The sequence below is a fragment of the Pongo abelii genome, chromosome 1 (genome assembly GCF_028885655.2).
Source record: "Pongo abelii isolate AG06213 chromosome 1, NHGRI_mPonAbe1-v2.0_pri, whole genome shotgun sequence".
Classification (NCBI taxonomy): domain Eukaryota; kingdom Metazoa; phylum Chordata; class Mammalia; order Primates; family Hominidae; genus Pongo; species Pongo abelii.
In genome coordinates, this window is record NC_071985.2 from 53,089,977 (window position 1) to 53,112,012 (window position 22,036).

The window sequence follows — 22,036 nt, forward strand, 5'->3', positions numbered from 1 at the left end:
TTACTCAGTTCTCATTTTCCATGGCAGGGAATTTACTAAAATATATAATGCATTAAATCAAATAATTTATTTCAAAAATATATTATTCTTTAAGTTAATTAGAGAACTACAGATCAATTTATATTTGTTGATCTTCATGAAAATAAAGATATGATTGCTTACATACATTTACATGTTTTTATTTTCTGTTTGCAGGGTACAAGTTGAATTCTATATGAATGAAAATACATTTAAAGAAAGACTAAAATTATTTTTCATAAAAAACCAGAGATCAAGTAAGTTATTCATTTCATTCCCCTCTCTGTTCATACATATATTGACTTCAAAATATTTCAACTGTGTGATCTTTTGCAAAATACTTTTTAGATAGAGGAATAAAATTGGTTATTTTTTCCAGCAGGTGGTAGAGGAATAAAATTGGTTATTTTTTCCAGCAGGTGGTAACATTTTAGAAAAGTATAGGCACTACATATAGTGATATTAATGCCTCTTGAACATCTTCAATTCTCCAAATTCCATGTTAATAAGTAGACTTCTGAGTGGACTACCTGGATTAGTATAAACATTGAGGAAAATAATTTAAATGAGGGTCCTTCCGTTTTAACTCTAAATATCGTATTTTCAAAAAGCTCTGACAGACCACAATGGGAAACAATTGTCTGATTTAGGGAAAGGAACGTTTAATATTTCCTAATCATTCCAAATAATAAGAAACATCTAGGTTGCACTGAAATATACAGATTCCTATCTTTCTTAGCCTAGAGATTTTGAGCCAGGAAGTGTTTAACATCCCAGTGATTCTTATCATCAGACAAATGTAAGAAAGTAACAAAGTAGAACTTCAAGAATACAAAATTGGCATAGTAACTGTCCTCCTGAGCCTATTCAAGGTTAGGAGTGCCGCTGATGCTTGTTGCTTCCCACAATGCCATATATGTTTAAAAAGCCATATGTAATAAACCAATATGCAATTTTTTTTCATGGTCATTGCTTAAAATGTCACAAGGAATGGAGAGGCCTGTATTAGTTGGTATAGACGTTAAGCTCTGTGAATTTTGACCTCCAAATCCTCTTGTCGAAATTAAGTTGTGCCTCTGTAGGTAGGATTCAAAGAGAGAAGCTTGACTTGTGGGAAGTTATCCAAATACTGATGATATGGAATATTTCAATATTTAAGTTATACTGCTCAGATAGTCTTAATGACAGGCGGGCCTCAAGGTTAAGACTGTTAGTAACTAATGCTTTTCTAACATGGTTGTTCAGAATATCCAAGGAAGCTCCATAAATAGATATTACCTAAAGGGGTCACATCATCTGAATAGTTTCCCTTATTTCAGTACTAACAGTCCTATCTTTCCAGGCCAAAAAAGGTGGATGCATTGTTTGAATACTTCACCCATAGTCAGCTGCAACTAAGCAGTTATTTGAGGAGGCCCATTTCTATAAAACCAGCACAATTTCTTAATAATTTGAAAGATTCTTTAAGGAAGTGAACCCATAAAAGGTATTCAGCATTTTAATTGGAAAAGCTAGGAAAAATTTCACAAATGATAAGCATTAACCTTTTTACTGGTAAGAACTGTTACCACAAGTACACTCACAACAGCAGAGTAGGACAAAAAAAGTGACATTTCATTTCTAGATTTTATTAAGTAATAATTATAGGAAGGCCTTTATCAAAATTTTATTCATAATGCATGAATCAGATATCACAAGGTAATTACAGGAAAGATAATGCTCATATTAATCAGACTTCTTGTATATTTTGCTTAATCTTAAATACTCTTCATCATCATTGAATATTACAGGCTGCATAATTGTGACCTACACAGTTTAGAAGATACATACATGGCAGTTTTAATTCCCACAAAAGTTTAAGATTTCATGGGTATTTTAAATAGTTAAAAATAGAATTTAATTTATTGAACTTTAAACGTATGCGTGTGTATGTGACAGAAATGGAGAGATTGATCGTGTGTGTGTTTCTCAGTGTATGCTATTAAGATTTCTCTATACTTATATAATATATATTATTATATAATGAATAAATAATATATATAAGTATATAATTGGTATGTCTTATAATTATATAGTTATTAAATATACAACATAGAACCATACAAATATAATTAATTTCTTTATAATCAAATCTACAAGATTCTGTGAAGGTATAAGTTTTATAACTTGGCTTGTGAATTTGTAAGCAGCTAGATTTTCTAGCCAAACTTTATCCCAAAATTTATGGATATATAAAATGCTTAAACTTATAAACATACTTTAATCAACCTCGATTGGACACAAATTTTGTGGCTTCTGAATGTTCAAATCTAGATTTAGTCTTTTTATAAAATATGCACTCTCATTTGCAGTTCAAGCATTCTGTCAAACTCGCTTTTTGTTTCAATATTCAGGTAATTAAAATTCAGCCACCAAGAACTTCAGAGAGTTTAGACAATTATAGTAGTGTAGCTTCTAAATACAATTTAAGTGCTGTATTTAAAGTTGATATTTTTGACAATTCTTTTTAGTCTTTTGTGAACTAAGTTCAAATAAAAATCAAACTTTTATCATTTGTTTAAAGGTCTAAGGATACGCCTGTTCAATTTTTCTCTCAAATTACTAAGCTGCTTATTATACATAATCCGAGTACTACTAGAAAACCCTTCACAAGGAAATGAATGGTAAGGTACCTTTTTCTGACCTTCAACAATATTATTTTGATTATTTTTAGTTGTATCACATTCTAAATTTAAAGCATGTTGTATAGAGCTTAATTTTTAAGGGCATTTTAGGTGTTTGTCACAAATAAAATTGATCTGATTTACAGGCACTACATAATTCTTGTAGGTTCTTTGTAAGTATCTTTTATTATTTTTCTGTTTGTCTGATGCTAATATTGGACTGTTAGGCATAAAATTTTATTGCTAGCCAAAGTGCATTAAGTAGTTTTTGTTTTAAAATGGATAAGTCTCTTTAAAGACCCAAATGCATTTTTGTTCTTGATTTTCAGATATTCCCAAAAGATTTACTCTACTGCATGACAGTTTTATATTTTCATAATAATAAGTAGTTATTAACCTTCAGTGGAAACACTCCATCATATATTGGGAAGGATAACTATCTCAAGACTCAGTTTTAACCTGTGCAGTTCTTTATCTTATTTGAGTTAAATGACATTGATGTATTCACTTGACTTATTTTGTGCTCATAATTGTGTTGCTCTTATTAAATTATATTTCTAGTCATTTGTGGATTTTCCTTTTTAGGCTCTGCCTTTTGCTAGAAACACTAGGAAAAGGTACTGGTGTGTAATTGTATGCATAATATTTATCTAGTCATCATCCTGGACCCTTGTCAAGCCTACTAAATTTACAATGATTTTCAAAGCTGAAAACTTAATTTGATGACTAACATCTGTACAATTATTTCTTCATGTGCAAGTCTGCCCTAAGAAAATTAAAAAATGAAATGATCAAAGTAAAATGGAAAGTGAGCTCATAATATGCATTTAAATGAATTGGTTACCCCTCAGCTTGTTTAGGTAGTAAAAATGATTCTGTATTTGTTTAAAGGTTTGTATTTATTTAATGTTAAAGATTAATAAGTGAAGTTTTATTTAATAATCTATGATAATTCTTTATAAAACTATTTAATGAGATATGAATATTTCACTGTATCTTTATTACTTAGCATGTACCAGTCACATTGCTATTAGCAAAGATGTAGAGATGCATAGGAACATTCAGTACCCTTAGGGAACTTTTAATCTGTGAAAAGATTGTTTATTTTGGAGTTCCTGCTATTTCTGTCATTAGACTAGTTTTCTTATATGTGTTATTTTTCGGTATATATTTCATCTTATTATTCTCACCTTATATATGAAGAAATAGAGGTTTTCTCATATTTGCCACTCTGCTTTGAGACCCTCAGGACTAATCTTATCATGCTTTTTATCTCTGTTTAAGCAGTGGCCACAGGAAATCAGCGTGTTCCTATTCTCCCAAATTCCAACTGCATATTTAACTTTAGTACTTTGATGTCCAGACATTTCAGACTCACCGTGTTCCAATTAGCTTTTTCAGTGCTCTTCCACATCTCAATGAACGAAAACTCTATCCTTCCCCCAAACCCTGCTCTACTCACAGCCTTCCGCATTTCAGCGGATAACAATTACATCCTAAAAGTTGCTTGGACCAAAAGCTTTAGAATCCATTCTTTACTTTTCTGCAGCATATACAAACGCCCTAGAAAATTCTATCATTTCTACTTTCAAGATAAACCTGGGACACAATCACTTCTCAATGTCACCATGCTTGTACAAGCCACCTTCTCACACCTGGAGTGCTGCAATAGCTTCCTAATTAATTAATCCCGCTAATTGAACCTTTGTTCCCTTTTGATAGATTCTTAATGTAGAAGCTATTTCTGTAAAATATAAGTCACATCTTGATAAGACTCTGCTCTGATTGCCGAAGTACTTACCATGGCTTTATAACTTCACTACCCACTACTCATCCCACACCCATTCTGTCTGGTCCAGCCACATTGGCCTCGCTCTGTTCTTGATCATACCAGACACACCCAGCTTAGGTCCTTCATAGGGGCGTTTCTTTGTGTCCAGGATTCTCTTCCTTCAGATAACATAAGGCACACTTCCTCAGATAATATGAAGCTTCCTATTTAACATTGTAATCTCCTCATAAGACTCCCTTAATAGTTTTCTTCTTTTTCTTTTTTTTCTCTAGAGCCTGTTTCTCTTTTACGTATTGTACCTAATTTTACTCATTTATTTTGTTTTCTGTGGTATTCCATGAATACTAGAGAGGATATTCCATGACAGCAGGGATCATTGCCTGAATCCCCAGAGCCTGGCACAAGGTGGCAAACAATAGTTATTTGTTAAATGAATGAATGGATACATGAGTAAAAGAAGTTCCTTAATCATCTAACTTTTGCCTGCTCCACCTCATCAGCCCCCTACTCCAGCTATGCTGAACTACTTGAAGTAGCTTATGCACCTTTGATCTCCCTTCCTCTGGGCCTTTGAACATTCTTCTCCCTCTTCTGGGAAATTAGGTTTCCTGCTCCTCACAACCCACAATTTTGACTTGCTTCTGGACTCCAGGGCCTTCAGGAAAACAACTTTTTGGATAACAGTTAATCTAAAATCCTTATGGGTATTGTGCCTTGTAGCCCAATTCCACTCTGGCTTAGGAGTATCTTCTGGGTGCTCTCCCACATACTTCTCTCACAACAGCCAAAGCATTGCCCTTGATTTTACCATTCACTTAACAGTCCTTTCTATATGCTCACCAAGGGCAAGAACCATGCCGTGTTTTCCTCTGTAGCTCTCACACTAAGTGTAGGACTTGGTAGGTCAGTGAATACTGCTGAATTAATGAAATGATGCTCAGCAATTTTATTGATAGTGTGTTGCACAATAAAAATGATTGAGGACTACTGCCTGGAGATGTCAGTGTTAATAAAATGGTTCATGTAACAAATTATTCTACAATCATATCAGAATTATTTTTAAAATGTGGTGATTTACAAATAAAAAGTACACTAGCGAGACCTGAAAATCATAAAATGAGGCATGATGGAATCCTTCTAAGGGTAAAAGGGCATTTGGTGGGTGTTAGCAGAGTAAAATTATATTACTTGAAAACATTAAGAGGAACAAAGTTTCCTACAATTAACTTCTATGTAATATCACTAAGAATATTTGGCCATAATTGTAGAGGATATACATTTGAAAAATCAGATTACAGTAATTAAAAAATATTTATGGTTCCATTTTGAATACAATGTTCTGTTTAGTTCCCATTGTCATTGCAGTATTGGTTAATGAAAAACAGAAGTCGCCTTTATGGGTGCAGGCTCTATTTTAAAATAATGAGGCTAATTAAGCAAAGAGATTTATTTAATTAGAGCTTCTAACATGATAAGTCTGCAGATATTTTCTGCTGCTTTGCTTTATTTTTAAATCCCTTTCAGGAATCAAAACTGATATGAAAACATTATAATATGGGAAAACTGAATAATATGAAAAGAATTTTATTGTTAATATATGATGTGTGAATGGCAAACTGTGATGTACACACAATGTGTAGTAAATGATTTAAAGATGTTAGGAAAGGAAGCACACCTGCAGCATGTAGTTTATAAATTACACTGAAAGATGAGCCGTCAGCATTAACTCATTGCCTGCTGATGCTTACAGTTCATCACTGTGTCCAAACTCATGCATCTGTATCTACTTTAAAAATTGTTCAAATGATTATTAGTTTTTAACATCAAGTGATAGAGACACAGGTAAGAAGCACATGAACATGTTTCTATTTTATGGTATTTGGGTTCCATTTAAAATCAACGCCTAATATAGCAAATGGTGTGTTTAAGTGAAATTCAAATTTTAAATATTATTTCTTCCTCAGGATAACAACTATTAAGGGAAGAAAATATAATTTTGACAATAGCTCTTAAATATTTGATGATCCATAGGAATGAACATTTTAATGCAGACCTTTTCTTCTTTTTTCTATATTGATTATTTTTTAGATTGAAGTAGGACTAAGTTCTCTAACAAATCTCAAAAATTTAAAAGCATTTTTTTGTTTACTGGAGTCTAATACTGGTGTTTTTGGTCATTGTGAACCTTTTCTCCATATAATGATTCACATACACAAACATATACAGACACAGACACACACGCGTGCACACACACACACACACACACACTCCATAACATGGTAGGTATTATACGTACAAGCCCCCTGCATTTTGTGATTATGTGTTGTCCTAAGACCAGAATCTTTGCATCATGATTTCAGAAAGAGAAAGAGAGCTTGGAGAAGGCATATATGTTTTTAAAAATTATTGGCCAGCGAATGACAAACATCACTTTTGCTTGTGCTTCACACTCAGGTCCCACATGAGAACCAGTTATATCATCATACCTTGACACAAAGACTGAGACATGTAGTTGACTGAAGAGTGACTTTTTTGCACTTGACTCTATGCCAAGGAAGGGGGAGAATGAATGTTAATTAAAGAGCCAACTCTGTCACAGCCAACGTTATGTCCGATGGAAGGGTCCTTAATGTCCATTCTTTCAAAGACTTAGTTATCAGTCTTCTCCGTAACATCCTTGATAGTTGGTTGTCTAACCTGGGATTAAATGTTTCCAATGTTTTGAAAGGATTCAAATACTGAAAAGTCTTTCTAACATATTGGCAAGACTCATATGCTTTCATATTTTTGTCACCTGGTTTTTGGATGTGTATTAAATATTTTATGTTCTTCTTGAAATGTGGGCTTAGTATCATATCTAGTATTCAGATTTTAGTGTATATTGGTCAGGGGAGTTGTATAATTTACCCTCCTGTTTTATTTATTATTTGTTAATACATTACAAGCTTATATTAGTTTTTTTTTTTTTTTGGAGCTATCAGTCTTTGAGTTCATCTTGGGTTTGTGAGCAACATATCCTTTCATATGAATTATGTCCTGCATGTTAACCCTATTACTTTCAAACGCTTTGTTCTTCTGCTAAACATATTCACCTCCTGACTCCCACCTCCTCTGCCAAAGCTGTTCTCACATTTTTACCCTCTATTTTCCTACTTTTAAGACAGTTCATAAGTGTTCTGGGAAAAGTGACTGAGGCTACATTATTAAGTTCCTATATTTAACTTTTGCTTTTCCTTCCATTGTTTGGTATGGTTCCTTTAGTTTTCATAATAATGCTTCACACATGAATTTTATCAACAGGATAGTCTAATTCAGAATAACTGAATGATATATATTTGGGTTTTGGTTTGCATTTTTTTATTTAATTTTTTATATTTTGGAAAGGGAAATTTGTTTATTATTTAAAAATGTTTCATGCATATTACAATATAGATATATATGGCAAGGAAGTAAAAATTATCTGAGATCACAACACCTAGAATAAATACTTTTAGCATTTTTTAAAGATTTCATTTACAAATTCTCTCTATACACAGACATATAGATAACATATACATACTGGTATGACCTAAAGTAATATTTTAATGACTTTTTCCTCATTTGTAATGTTTTTGTTGTTTTACTTGATGATGATGCATCTGCTACTTAAATTCTCTTCTTGTTAGGTATTCAGATAGATTCCAGTTACTCTCCTGCTATAAATAATACTGAAATAAATATTATTGTGCATGTTTTCTTTCCTCCTAGTGTTTTTTTATCAATGAGATTAAGTTTTTATTTGAAATTATAATTTGGCTGTCAGTTTTGGTTTCACTCCTCATTTTGGAGGTTATCTACGAATGTGCAGATTAGATCCCACATTCTTTTTTTTATGATAAGTTCATTTTATGAAGGAGGGTTTGAACACTAGTTTTTACCAAAATGTATACATTTCCTTCTATGTATTTATCCAATTTAATGTTAAGGAAACTGGTAAAAGTATGTCTTTCCATTGGAGATCTCTTTGAAATTTATATATGAGATTTGTAGAATTTTTTTTTTTTATGGATTCTGAAGCCTATTTCACAAGACATAGTCTGGCCTGGAAAATAAGTATGTCTTTTTTAAAACTCTTATTTAAATTCTTTATGACATTTCAATTGCCTACCAATATCACAGAGCAAAGAAAATGCCATTAGTTTGATGTAAGCAGATTTTTTTTGGAATTTTAAAAATACGAAGCTGATTGTATTACAAATTTCAGATATACACATTAGAAAATTATTTCTTTTGGACCCTTTAGAAAAGTATTGATTTCACCGAATCTGCTACACTGGCACTGTAAAAGTCTTAAACTAACTTCATTATTATTTTTGTCCAAGTTCCTTCCCCTCGCCCCCCAATCCCCAACAGGCCCTGGTATGTGTTGTTCCCCTCCTTGTGTCCATGTGATCTCATTGTTCAATGTCTACTTATGAGTGAGAGCGTGTGGTGCTTGGTTTTCTGTTCCTATGTTAGTTTGCTGAGGATGATGCCTTCCACCTTCATCCATGTCCCTGAAAAGGACCTGATCTCATTCCTTTTTACGACTGCATAATATTCCATGATGTATATGTACCACATTTTTTTATCCAGTCTATCATTGATAGGCATTCTGGTTGGTTCCATGACTTTGCCATTGTAAATAGTGCTGCAATAAATATAAGTGTGCATGTGTCTTTAGAGTAGAATGATTAATACTCCTTTGGTTATATACCCAGTAATGGGATTGCCGGGTCAAATGGTATTTCTGGTTCTAGCTCCTTGAGGAATCGCCATACTGTTTTCGACAATGGTTGAACTAATTTTCATTCTCACCAACAGTGTAAAAGCATTCCTAATTCTCCAGCATCTATTGTTTCTTGACTTTTTAAAAAGGATCTCCTATTCAATAAATGGTGCTGGGAAAACTGGCTAGCCATATGCAGAAAACTGAAACTGGACCCTTTCTTTACACCTTATACAAAAATTAACTCAAGATGGATTAAAGACTTAAATGTAAACCCCAAAACCAGAAAGGCCCTAGAAGAAAACCTAGGCAATACCATTCAGGACATAGGCATGGGCAAAGACTTCATGACAAAAATGCCAAAAGTAATTGCAACAAAAGCCAAAATTGACAAATAGGATCTTATTAAAGAGCTTGTGCACATCAAAAGAAACTATAATCAGAGTGAATATCAGGCAACCTACAGAATGGGAGGAAATTTTTTCAATCTACCTATCTGGCAAAGGTCTAATATCCATAATTTACAAGGAACTAAAACAAATTTACATGAAAAAAACAAACAACCCCATCAAAAAGTGGGCAAAGTTTATGAACATACAATTCTCAAAAAAAAGACATTTACACAGCCAATGAACATATGAAAAAAAGCTCAACATCACTGATCAATGGAAAAATACAAATCAAAATCACAATGAGATACCATCTCATGCCAGTCAGAATGGCGATTATGAAAGTCAAGCAGATTTTAATAAGTCTATGTTAATTACCAATTTTCTTTGAAAATACGCACTTCTGTTCAGCAACTGATTTTATAATTTTTTCCAGAGATTGCTATCTACTTGACAATATAGTAACTTTTGTGGCACATAATTTTTCCACTTAACAAAACTGGGCATCTATCCCTCTTCACTCTGACACACCTTGTTGTAGTCTGATTTCTCAAATGTTACTTAGAATATAAAAGTGTTTTAGAAAAGACAGTGATAATGGATCCATAAGTTATACCTTTGCCTTAATTGTCACCATTTATCATTGATCATTGGTTGCCTAGTTTAATATATGCATGTACTTAGCAAGGCATTGGGTTTATAATGGTCAGTAAATTAGATAGTTATTTTATCTTATGGAACTTGTAATTGCGAGGAGACAGCCATTAAAGAAACACATATACAAATAAATATAAAGTTTCCACTGAGATGAGTGGCAGGAAAGGTGTGATGGGTGACATGGCCCAAGGGATTAGTTGACAAAGTTTATCAAGTGGAGTCCTCAGAGAGGGTTTCCCTGAAACACAGAGGGTTGAGCTGAGACTTCTAGGATGAGAGGAGAGAATGTAAAAAAGGGCTTGTAGAAGGAACGAGTGAGTCCATTTGAATAAGTCTAAGAATGCCGTGTCAACTGTTTTGATCTTTATTCTAGCGAAAGTGCAAAGGCAATACACAATAGGGAATAGGGTAATGTGATCTAAAACGCATTTTGAAAGAATCAGTGTATTCGCGACTTGGAGAAAAATGGTAGAAGGCAAAAGAAGTGCAGTGTTCCCACTGGTAGGTTTTTGCAAGCATCCAATTGTGAAAAATAGTGGCTTGGAAAAGGTGATTGTGGTAGTAGGCATGAAAAGAAGCAGATGAATTCTGCAGATATTTGGTTGCAATGACTGAAAAGGTTTGATGGCTAGTGAATTTAGTATTTACAGATGCAGGAGAAGAAAGTATTTAAAAGGATGCTCAAGTTTTGAGTAGCCAAATAAAATGAGATTTGGCACCATTTACTGAAATGCGAAAAACTACCATTCACCTGCCTCTCTTCAGGAAAATGTAATTATTTTCATCTTTTCCTGAATAGGGTATATTGCTGTGAGTAACTCTCATTGGAATCAACTGTGTACTAAATGATGTAGACACAACTACGTTATAAATTGTGGAAAATTAGAATTAGAGGGATATTAAGTGTTATGATGTTCTTTCCAGAGCATAAGCCTTTTTATCATCAGAAAATATATTATTTTTAGGGAATAAAGATGATTACTCCTTGTCTTGCCCAGTATGTTAACCCAGTCACACTGTTTTCCATGGTATGTTAAATATTTTATAAAACTTCAAGTCTGAAATATTATTGTGTTGTATACTCTGTTACTGACTTTTTTCTGATTATTTATACTGTTGTATTTATACAGGACATACATATGTCCTGTTACAAATAAGAAAATCTTAGAGTTTATAGAAGACTATTAAATGACTTTTCAGTGTAGAATTATCCAGTAAAGGGTTTAAGGTTATTCTGCCCTGCCATATCATTCTTTAAATAATGTCACATATTTTAATTTTTTAACAGTGACAAAAAATGAAATTCATAAAGTTTTTATTGGAATAGAAATGAATGTTAGCAAAAAGAAAACTAAGGCAACAACATTTTTTCAAATGTTGATTTTGATATTTTGTCTTTTTTATGCTAGCATTCTTTTAATATTTCCAACTTTAACTGAATTTTAAAAGTGAATAGATTTTTCACATTTTAAAAAACTAACTTATTATTATTCTTTTTATAGGTCTCATATCTTTTGGGTGAACAGAAGTCTACCTTTGTGGGGCTTACAGGTTATGTACAATTTTGTTTTATCCCTATATCTCTGGGTTTATTCACATTTCACAGAGAAGTACTATTGGAGAGCTTTTGATGTTCAAAATGAGTTTGTCTTTCTGCCTGATTAATCTTCATGCACATCTTGGACTAACATTTTCATTTTATTTTCTTTTTTGTCTGAGCCCTGCATTCTACCTCTGGAGGATTTCGTCGTGATCAGAATTAGATTTTAAAGAGCTTGTGAGAGTTTGGAGAAAACCAAAGTAAACTACTGCTTTAAGGCTCCACAAGTTTTCCCAAACTACATTAAGTATTCCTGTTATATGATTCCTTTAAAGTTAATCAAAGCCTATAACTGTGTTTGCTTTTTACCTTGTATTCTTAGTGTCTGGAATATGGTAGACTATCAATAAATAATTATTTAATGAATGAACAAATGAAATAATGACTCATATCACCAATAGTAAGAGCTTAGTTCCTAAGCAATTAATCATGTAAATAAAACCAAAAGTATGCCACAGCATAACAGGAGTCTTTAAGAAAGGCTAAGAAAATATGACAGAGCGCAACATGTCTGATTTATATTGTTGAGGTGTTCCCTAGAGTCTCCGTTACTTCTTTGTTTTGTTTTGTTTTCTACTGAATTTCATGCCCAGCAAACTTTTTGTAAGTTTCTATCTCCTCTACTTCTGTTTACTTCCTACAGATCCTTTTTATTTTTTGTTGCTTTTAAAAATTACAAATTAATCAGAAGAACAGAATCACCAACATCAGAAAGAATTGGTGGTTGGAAGACAGTGGAGTCTGGAGGAAAGAGAAAGACTTTAAGACTCACTGTTTAGGAGCAATCTTTAAAATAGTTTATTTATTTATTCATAAAGTTGTATACATTTATGGGGTACAAGTGCAATGTTATTACTTAGCTATTTTGAGTAGTGGTAAAGTCCAGCCTTTCACTATATCCATCACTCAAATAATGTATGTTACACTTACTGGGCAATTTCTCATCATCCACCCCCTTGCTACCTTCTCACTCTTCCAAGTCTTCAATATCTTTCATTCTACACTCATTCCACATGCCTTTCAAAGTCACGATGATTGTGAAGTCTGTATATTTGTATGTGATAATGAATTACTTTAAGTATGTGTGCACTGTGATCATAACCATGAAATCAAGTTTTTACTGTGCCTGGGTGTTTTAAGTTTTGTTAAAGTCAAGTTGCTTTTTACATTTCCTTACTCTCACTTTTGTTGCAATATCATATTAATTTATAAATAACTCTGAAAATATTGAAATGTTCATTAAAATGTAGTATTTTAATCTCTGAGCTATCCTTCAATTAAGTGCACATTTAAAATAAATTGTTTTATGAATAGCCATATATTATCTTCAAATATATTTTGATCCATTCAAATTGCTTTTTAAAACAGTGATATTTTAAAATAATAACGATACTCTTTTTTTTTTTTTTTTTTTTTTTTTTTTTTGAGACGGAGTCTCTCTCTGTCGCCCAGGCTGGAGTGCAGTGGCGCGATCTCCGCTCCGCCTCCTGGGTTCACGCCATTCTCCTGCCTCAGCCTCCTGAGTAGCTGGGACTACAGGCGCCTGCCACCGCGCCCGGCTAATTTTTTTGTATTTTTAGTAGAGACGGGGTTTCACCGTGTTAGCCAGGATGGTCTCGATCTCCTGACCTTGTGATCCACCCACCTCGGTCTCCCAAAGTGCTGGGATTACAGACGTGAACTACTGCGCCCGGCCGATGTTCATTTTTAAGTAGCACTTTGAGTAACATGTTAAAAATGCTCTAGAGATCATCTAATGCTATGTACTTCTACAAAAAAAGCATAAGTAATTATGATTTAGAGGATTTATGGAGAAAATGAAAGAGATTTGCGTTTTCTATCATAATAATGCCTGGCTACTGCACATATTTCTGAACATATTTTACTTACACTGCTATGCATTTTATCTGTTTTCTTATTGTTCTTGTGTTTTAATATTCTTTTAAATTCAAAGATTTTTATCCCAACAGAAGAAAAAATGTAATCTCCAGGGTATCTGCCATTCTCATTCAAATAGTCTTAAACGTCAAAAATCTATAAACATATATATTTACCTGAGTCACTTTTTGTTTATATTTGCTTATTTGATTATATTTATCTATCCTAAGGTTGTAGAGTACTTTACACAGAATAATTTTATTATTTTTTCTACTTACTTTTTGTGGCACAGTAATATATTTTTGGTAATTAACAGTAGAGATGGTGTATACAATAGAGAATACAGAAAAAGATAAAAGCATACATAGGAAGATAGTACTAACACTTCTATCTGCACAAGGGGAATTGGTTATGAAATTCATTCAAATAAAATCTGAAAGTACTTTGAAGTGGTGGTATGGTCTATTTTATTTAGTATTCAAAGATGTAGCCTTTTTATTTTGTTTGACATGGGTGATAAGATTGAATATACTATTAAACTTGAAGTGTGTGTTATTTCATTTTCTGTATTTTCTGAAGAGAAATACTGATTTTGGTACAGATGGTCGTGCTTCTGGGATAGAGTGGTTATCTGTGGTGGACAGTTACGTGTGATTTTATGTATTAGAAACACACACACGTAGCTGGGCACGGTGGCTCACGCCTGTAATCGCAGCACTTAGGAATACTGAGTTAGGTGGATTGCTTGAGCCCAGGGGCTTGAGACCAGCCTGGACAACATTGCAAAAACCCATTTCTATTTAAAAAAATTTTTTTAAATGAAACACACACATAAAAGGACCTGTTCTTTATATATCATGTAAACTTCAGCCAGTCTATTTTAATACCACCTTTACATTTTGAATAATAACTAAAAATGGTTTACTAAGGAGTATTAGAATGTATGAAAGCTAAGCTGTAGTACAGGAGACAGCAAACTCTGGCAAGCAGCCTGTCATCTGTGTATAGAAGTTGAAGTGCCACCTAATAAGTCCTATTATATACCCATATATGTATACATGCAAATATATTTAAATAAAGTTAGTAGTATAGCCAAGAATATATATAATTTAATTGTATTGCATTTTCTCATTAAGTTACAATTTATCTTTCAGGTTTCAGTGGCATTGATAAGTCTGTTTGAAACAATATTACTTGGTTATCTTAGTTATAAGGTAAGTTATTTTAATTAGCAGTTTCCCGCTGATAGAACACATCGGTAGTATTTACTCAGTATTCCTCTATTTAAAGTTTGCACTGGAGGGTAAGGCTGACTCTTCTTGAGCCACTTTGTTTTGAGCCTCCTCAGTAGCTGATAAAAAGCTGTATGAATACAGTAATGTTTTCCTTGATGACTTACAAATGCTTTGCTAGTTCCTATGGGTTTACTTACCCATTATATGTATGCATATAGTGAGGCAAGCAAATGGAATGGTTCAACTTTATTGTATTCAACATTTTTTTTTTTCTGATTTGTACACAAAATATTGAGAAAGCAAAAACATGTATGTCAGGAATTATTTTAATAAATTATCTTATTTTTTGATAAAGCTTTGTTTGGCTAACATGACTTAACAAATATTTATTGAGCTCCTACTTAATGGAGAGCTCTATACTTCACGTGATTCTTTTCTCAATGAGTTTACAATCAAGAAAGGGGAGGTTACAGCAGAATATCATACAGATAATAATAATACAAGCAGCATATAATGGGTACTTCCAGTGAGGTCAAAGAAAGTACTGTGGGGTTTTATAGAGAGAGTTCATATCATGGAATGAAAAAGAAACACTAGTACTTGAACCATAGTGATTTCAATAAGGCAAGATGAAAAGACAGCACAATAGAGATTGATAAAATTAGCAAAGGCATAAAGGAAGGACTTCGCATGTAAAATTGGAGGAATAATACATATATTTGTCTAGAACATGGGGGCATTGTATAGCAGCATATATTTTTAAGTTGATGGAAGATGACTTACACAAGATTCTGTAATTGAAATTCAGTTTTAGGAATATTAGTTCAGAATCTCTATGCAGTTCAGGTCAAATAGACATTATGGTGAAGTTCATGTGCTCAGTTAAGATGTGTTGCAGTATGAAAGGAAAACTGACAGTAAGATTTTGGCTGGATAAAAAGATTTGCCAGTTTTAATGAAAGATTAATTATGAAGGTAGAAGCTAAAGAAATCATCAACTGATGGGTTGAGATAGGCCAAGAGAAGGAAATTCATAGCATTCTAATAGCTTCTGAGTTTGAAGGACTGGAAGTACTGCAGTAAAACTAAGAAACAATTGTATCAAGAAAAAAGTCAGATTGGGATCCACATAGATTAAATAATGGAATTAGTTTTGGAGGTGATTAATTTCAGGCACTGGTGAGCACACAGATAAATAAGGTATGCAATTGAGAATGAGAATCTGGAACTTTTGAGAGAGAGATTTATTAAGACTTGACAGTCATTTTCACTATTAAGACCTGATAGTAAAGGAAGCCATGAGAATCTATCATGCATGAGTTAATCACCAGGGTGGAAACTAAGGCTTATGTTGATGGAGATGCTTAAATTCAGGGTTTTGGAGAAATAATAGAACAATCAGGGAAGGCAGAGAAGTTAGAAAAGCTAGAAAGTCATTGGAATGATTGTCATAATCATTACTAATTTTTGTTAATAGCCTTTTCATCTACTCTATCAAGTGTACTCAAGCTTATGTTTTTGGGGAACTCATATCTAGCACATCAATTTCTTTCTTACTTTTTTTTTTTTTTTTTTTTTTTTTTTTTTTTTGGCAAAGGGTCTCACACTGTCACCCAGGCTGGAGAGCAGTAGCACGATTATGGCTCACTGCAGCTTCAACTCCGCTCGGCCTGGGTTCAAGCAATTCTCCCTACTCTCTTGACTAGCTTAGACTATAGGTGCACACCGCCACCTGGCTAATTTTTTCGTATTTTTTTGTAGAGACAGGATTTTGCCATGTTGCCCAGGCTGGTCTCAAACTCCTTGGGTCAGGGGATCCTCCAACCTCAGCTTCCCAAGGGGCTGGGGTAACAGCATGAGCCACTGCATCTGTCCCTCTCTGACTTTTTAAAACAAGAGTTTTGAAAATAACATTCTTCAGACTATTATTTAGTTCTAAATTTAGAGCAAGAAGTTTTTACAAACTCACCCTTTTTTCAGGCTCACTTTTTTTTTCTTTTTAATTCTCATTATTGCCATCTTAAAAAAAAACACTAATTCCTAAGAATGTCAGATTGATGAATAAGAAAGTATAGAAACAAAAGAATGACAGCTTTAAAAAATATAGGTGGATTGATTACAATTTATGAGAAGACATAGGATGTTAGAAATGTCTGAGGAACAAAAAGTATTATATAAAAGCATATGTGCTGTGTCAAGTATAAGAAACTTGAGAAAAGGCTATTGAGTTTACAAATTAGGAGGTCATTTGCTATTTGCCTACAATAGGTCAGTTATAATGGAATACAATTGAGTGTCAAAATTGTTAAATGGAGAATGTTGTTTGACTGGGGCAGGTGCTTACTCAAAGCAGTAGGATGAAGCAAGGATGACTGCTTCATGATAAAAAAAAATCTTCATTGTTTAAAAAAGAGAGAAAGTACAAGGCAGGAGTGAAATACTATAGGAAAGTTTATAATAAGTAAGAAGTAAGTAAAATGGAATAGAAACCTGAGGTTTAATGATTAGTTTTGGAAAGTCTCCATTGTCTTTTGGGAGTGCAGAAGGTGGAAAGTGGTGGATCAATAAGTAAATTAGAGCTAGAGAAGAGAAATGTTAAGAGCTTTCACATGGGAGCCACACATCCCTAAATTACCTGGAAAAGTACTAAATCAATAATAAGCAATATAGATGAAGATAATGAAGAAGGGTCTTCTAAGCGTTTATAAGTATATCAAGTATATCTCCTTGTCAAAATAGATGCACTATAAATATGTCCTGATTGACAAATCTGGATATTGGGCAACTAGAAAAATGAAACAAAATAAAAAATCAAATAAATTAATATCCCAGATCTTATCTTTAATGTTCATTAATATACATGCATACATACATATGATAAATGTTGAATGTAGTATATAAATAATGGTATGCTTAAAATTTAGGCATGTGTGTTTTGGGATAAATTAATCCTATCCTTTCCACTAGTACAGGAATATATACAAAATTTTAACATGGCCAAAATATTAATCTGTATCTGAAGATGTATTTGCTCCAACTTCTGGCTAAAATGTAATATGAAATTAAGATTGGTGTTTTGCTAATAGAACTCTTAGCACTAATTTTAAAAGCCGTTTAAAAACACATATCGATTCAAGATAATTTTTCATTGCAATCATATGATGATGACATTTATAATCAATTATTGCTTATAATTTATAAAATTAGAGCAGAAAATTGTAAGACCTTGCATGCAGAGCTAGATGATATATAATATTTCCATTTCAACCCTCATAAACATTAATGGCTTCGATGGAGGAAATGTAGACAGCAGTTAAGTCCAGTGCATTACAGAGAAAACAGATAGGATAAATAGGAGTTATGTGAAAGTAGAAGGATAGGTTGCTGTTAATTATCTTCTTTTTCCTCTCATCAATATAGTCCAGTCTATGAATCTCTTTGGTCCCTTCAACAGAGTGTTTGATAATTTTTTTCGAATGGGTAAATCAAGTAATTGGTAGTCATTTATGGTCTCTAAATAAGGCATGTTTGGTAGCAGAATTTAAAACATACTCCTTCCTTCAAGTTAGATTTTTTTTTTTTTTTTTTTTTGAGACAAGGTTCTCACTCTGTTGCTCAGGCTGGAGTGCAGTGGCGCGATTGTCACTACCTCCTAGGAGGTATAGATCCTCTCGCCTCACCCTCCTAAGTGGCTTGGGACTGCAAGTGTGCACCACCACACCTGGCTAATATTTGTATTTTTTTTTTTAAGAGATGGAATTTTGCTATGTTGCTTAGGCTGGTTTGGAACTCCTTGGCTCAAGTGATCTGCCTGCCTCTTCAGCCTCCCAAAGTGCTGGGATTGTAGGCATGAGCCACCATGCCTGGCTAAGTTAGATTTTTTAAAGAAAAGTAATATACAGACACACAGAAATGGATATTGTATTGCACCAGCAATTGTTTCCACTGGTGATATCATTCTTTGATACTTATAATTCTGAAATAGTAATATTAATAGCAAATCCATATATAACTTTCTTGTATTTGTTTATATATGTATATTTATGGAGAGATATAATATGTATTCTTATATGTGTATACATTAAATATTTAAAAATACATTTAATATAGCATTATGCAAGCACTTTATAATTCTTGAAATTAGACATTCTAAAATAAGCATAACTAGACCATTAGCAACTGAAATAGTTTAAACTTTCATTGAGACTGTAGGTTTTGAAAACCAGACTAAGTTAAAGCGAAATTACCTAGAACTATTAAAGTACATGTTGAGTTTAGCAGATAATGAATTAGCATCCATGACATGAACTTATTTTGTCTTCTGTCATACGGAAGTGCAGATCTGTGGTTAAATCATCATTCCATTCATGTTTATAGCTAGTTGGAAAAACAAACATGGTAATCACCCAACACTAAAGTTCTTATTCTTTTGTCATCATAAATACCCTCTAATTCTTTATCAACTGCTTTCAAAATAAAGTTCTATTTATGCACACACATTGATTAAATCAAAAGGAAACAAAAACAAACTCTGGCACAATTTCCAAACCTCCACACACAAAAATTCATCATACCTAGAACACTTTTGTTAAATCTGCAATTCCTTTTTTCCATAATCACATTATAAAAAGCAACAATTTTGAAAGTTTAACACCACACTGGTTTATTTCTGGAAAAGAACAAAGAATTTAGTCCAGGACTCCTGAATACCAGATACTGTTGATTCTGCTTATCTTGTCCTGAAAATGGTAAATCTAAATATTGTTGAGTTTACCCAACAATACAAAGACTGCCATAGCGTTACGACACTATTTTAAATTCATCCAAAGAAGACAAATTACCGAACTTTTTATTAAATATTTTAAAATACAGGTATTCTTAATATTTAAGAATAAAAAGTATTTACAAAATGTTCCTTGGCCGAATCTGGGCTTGCAACAAATAAACTGCTATAACTAATATAATTTTTAAAGTGCTCTTTAGGGTTGCACAGGTAGTAGTTCCAAGGTTCCATGTTTCTTTATGATAAAAATAAAAGTGCGATGCGTTTTAGAAAATCGCATATTTTCCTGCATTATTATTGGTTAAAAATGATGTGTCCATGCTAAATGTAGACTAATTAGATTGAGATTTCTTTATATTTTATTGAATTCTGTCAATAATAAGAGGAACATAGAGAGGACTGGCCACTGAGATACAGCTATTACTTAGAAACTAAAGAAGTTAGTTTTTGGAAGAAGAATAATGTTTTTTATCTCCTTCATGAAAATAAGATTAAATGAAAAATGTATTTAATATAATTTTGAAAGGCATTGTGTTTGCCTTTCAATTTTTATTTCTTAGTTTTCTTACATAGTGACATGTATGAAAGCATGCTTTTTTTCACCATACTAGCATTTATCCTTAGGCTTTTGTGATTTAGGCTTATTGGGACTCATTTTTGGCCAATGAAACTTGTGGATCCTTTCTATATTTATGTTTCATTAGCTATTTTTAAGAAAGATAATTTATGGATGTATCTCATAGTTCAGAAGACAACCTGAAATCTTAGAATTAAACTCAATGCGTGTAACTGAAATGAGATGCATTTATTTTTAGCAATAAATACATTGCCCCACTGTACAATTTTAGACCATGAAAATTAGTCCTCTGTGGGAAGTTCATTCATGTGTCACAAAACTCACACAAACACACACATATATGCATACATGTGGTGTGAGTCAACAATCCATGGTTGACGTAATGTACCAACAGTTTTTATTTAGGAGATTCAGACTGTCAAGCACTGTGCTAGGAGCAGAGCATGCAATCCTGAAATACACTGGTCCTGATCTTGACCTCACAGAGTTTAAAGTGTTGTAATGTCTTGAGAATATAAATACAAACTGAAAAAAAGTAATGTGAAAGAAATTGATGGAGGATCAAGAAGCCTAATGTGGGGGTCAGATCCTGCCTAGAGGGTATATGATGAAGGGGCAAGGAAAGTCTCTAAAAACCCAGATTTCGGTTGAGAGCTGAAAGGCAGGTATGAGTTAACTCGGCAAAGTGAAGTTGTAAAGAAAGGTAAAGCTTTTCCAAGCCTCTTGAAGAGTTATATGCAAAAGTATACTTAAGGCATGTTCTAAGCAGTGAATATACTTTATATATTCCGTCGATGGAAGGAATGATCTTTAAAATAAGGTTGGAGAAGTCAACAAGAGACAAATGAAATAGTGCCTTGTGTGATATAATCACATTTTTGCCTTTGTTTTGTAAGTATCTGAATAGTTCTGAAGAGTAGGCCTGGTCTGGCGTAAAGGTGCAGGGGATTGGAAATAGTGCAGTAGGTGAGTTGGAATGGGGCAAGAATGATGGGATGGTGGCTAATTAGGCTTAACAAGTCAAAAAGTGAGAAATGAACTGAAATAAAAACTAGAAAATCTCGAGATCTATTTACAAATTAGTAGGTCTTATTGATAAATTATAGTATAATTATAAGTATAGTATAGCGTGAAAGGAAAATGTAAAAAGTTTCTCCAAGATTTTTGGTTTGTGTTACTGGGAGATAAGTCAGGGAACAAATCATAAGTTTTGCTTTAGACATACTATATATAAAGTGCTTTAGAGGCATTGATGTGAAGCAGTGGATTAAGCAGTTGATCTGAGTCAGAATCTCAAGAGATAAAATATTGGTTTGAGCTATTGATAGAATATTGGAAGTCATTAGCTTATTAGTGATTATAAGTTGAAGCTGAAACATGGATGAAATTTCTTAACATGGGTATATAAACAAGAACTCTTGAATCCTTTCCTCCAGAAAATTTCAATTGGCTCTGCAGTTACAAGTTTAATCATTTCTACATGATTACTTTAAGAATAAAGGTTTTAAACAATATCATCCTTTCAAATGAGATCATTTGGATCCAATGGAAAGAAATGTAAATATTTAAGCTCCAAAGATAAAATAACTATATCAAAGAAGGGGAAGAGTATGTATGAAATAGCTGGGAGTATCATTTACTCATTCATGGTATTAATTGAGCCCCAACAAGCATTTTAAAAAATTAGTTCACTGAAA

The 22,036-nt window shown here is 33.0% G+C and overlaps 1 protein-coding gene across 12 annotated transcripts in view; it reads left to right on the top strand.

The window, feature by feature from the left end:
- KCNT2 (potassium sodium-activated channel subfamily T member 2) overlaps positions 1 to 22,036 on the top strand; it is a 393,821-nt gene that overhangs the window by 117,483 nt on the left and 254,302 nt on the right. For 11 of the 12 annotated variants that reach the window (XR_008510934.2, XM_054523897.2, XM_054523917.2 and 8 more), the window contains 4 exons: positions 196 to 275; positions 2,582 to 2,681; positions 11,769 to 11,817; positions 14,899 to 14,958. Coding sequence is in view for 11 of the 12 variants with exons in the window: in XM_054523897.2 (XP_054379872.1) it covers positions 196 to 275; positions 2,582 to 2,681; positions 11,769 to 11,817; positions 14,899 to 14,958 (289 nt within the window). In the remaining variant the exon portion in view is untranslated. The remainder of the gene's footprint in view (positions 1 to 195; positions 276 to 2,581; positions 2,682 to 11,768; positions 11,818 to 14,898; positions 14,959 to 22,036) is intronic. The other variant, XM_054523959.2, reaches the window with a different exon arrangement.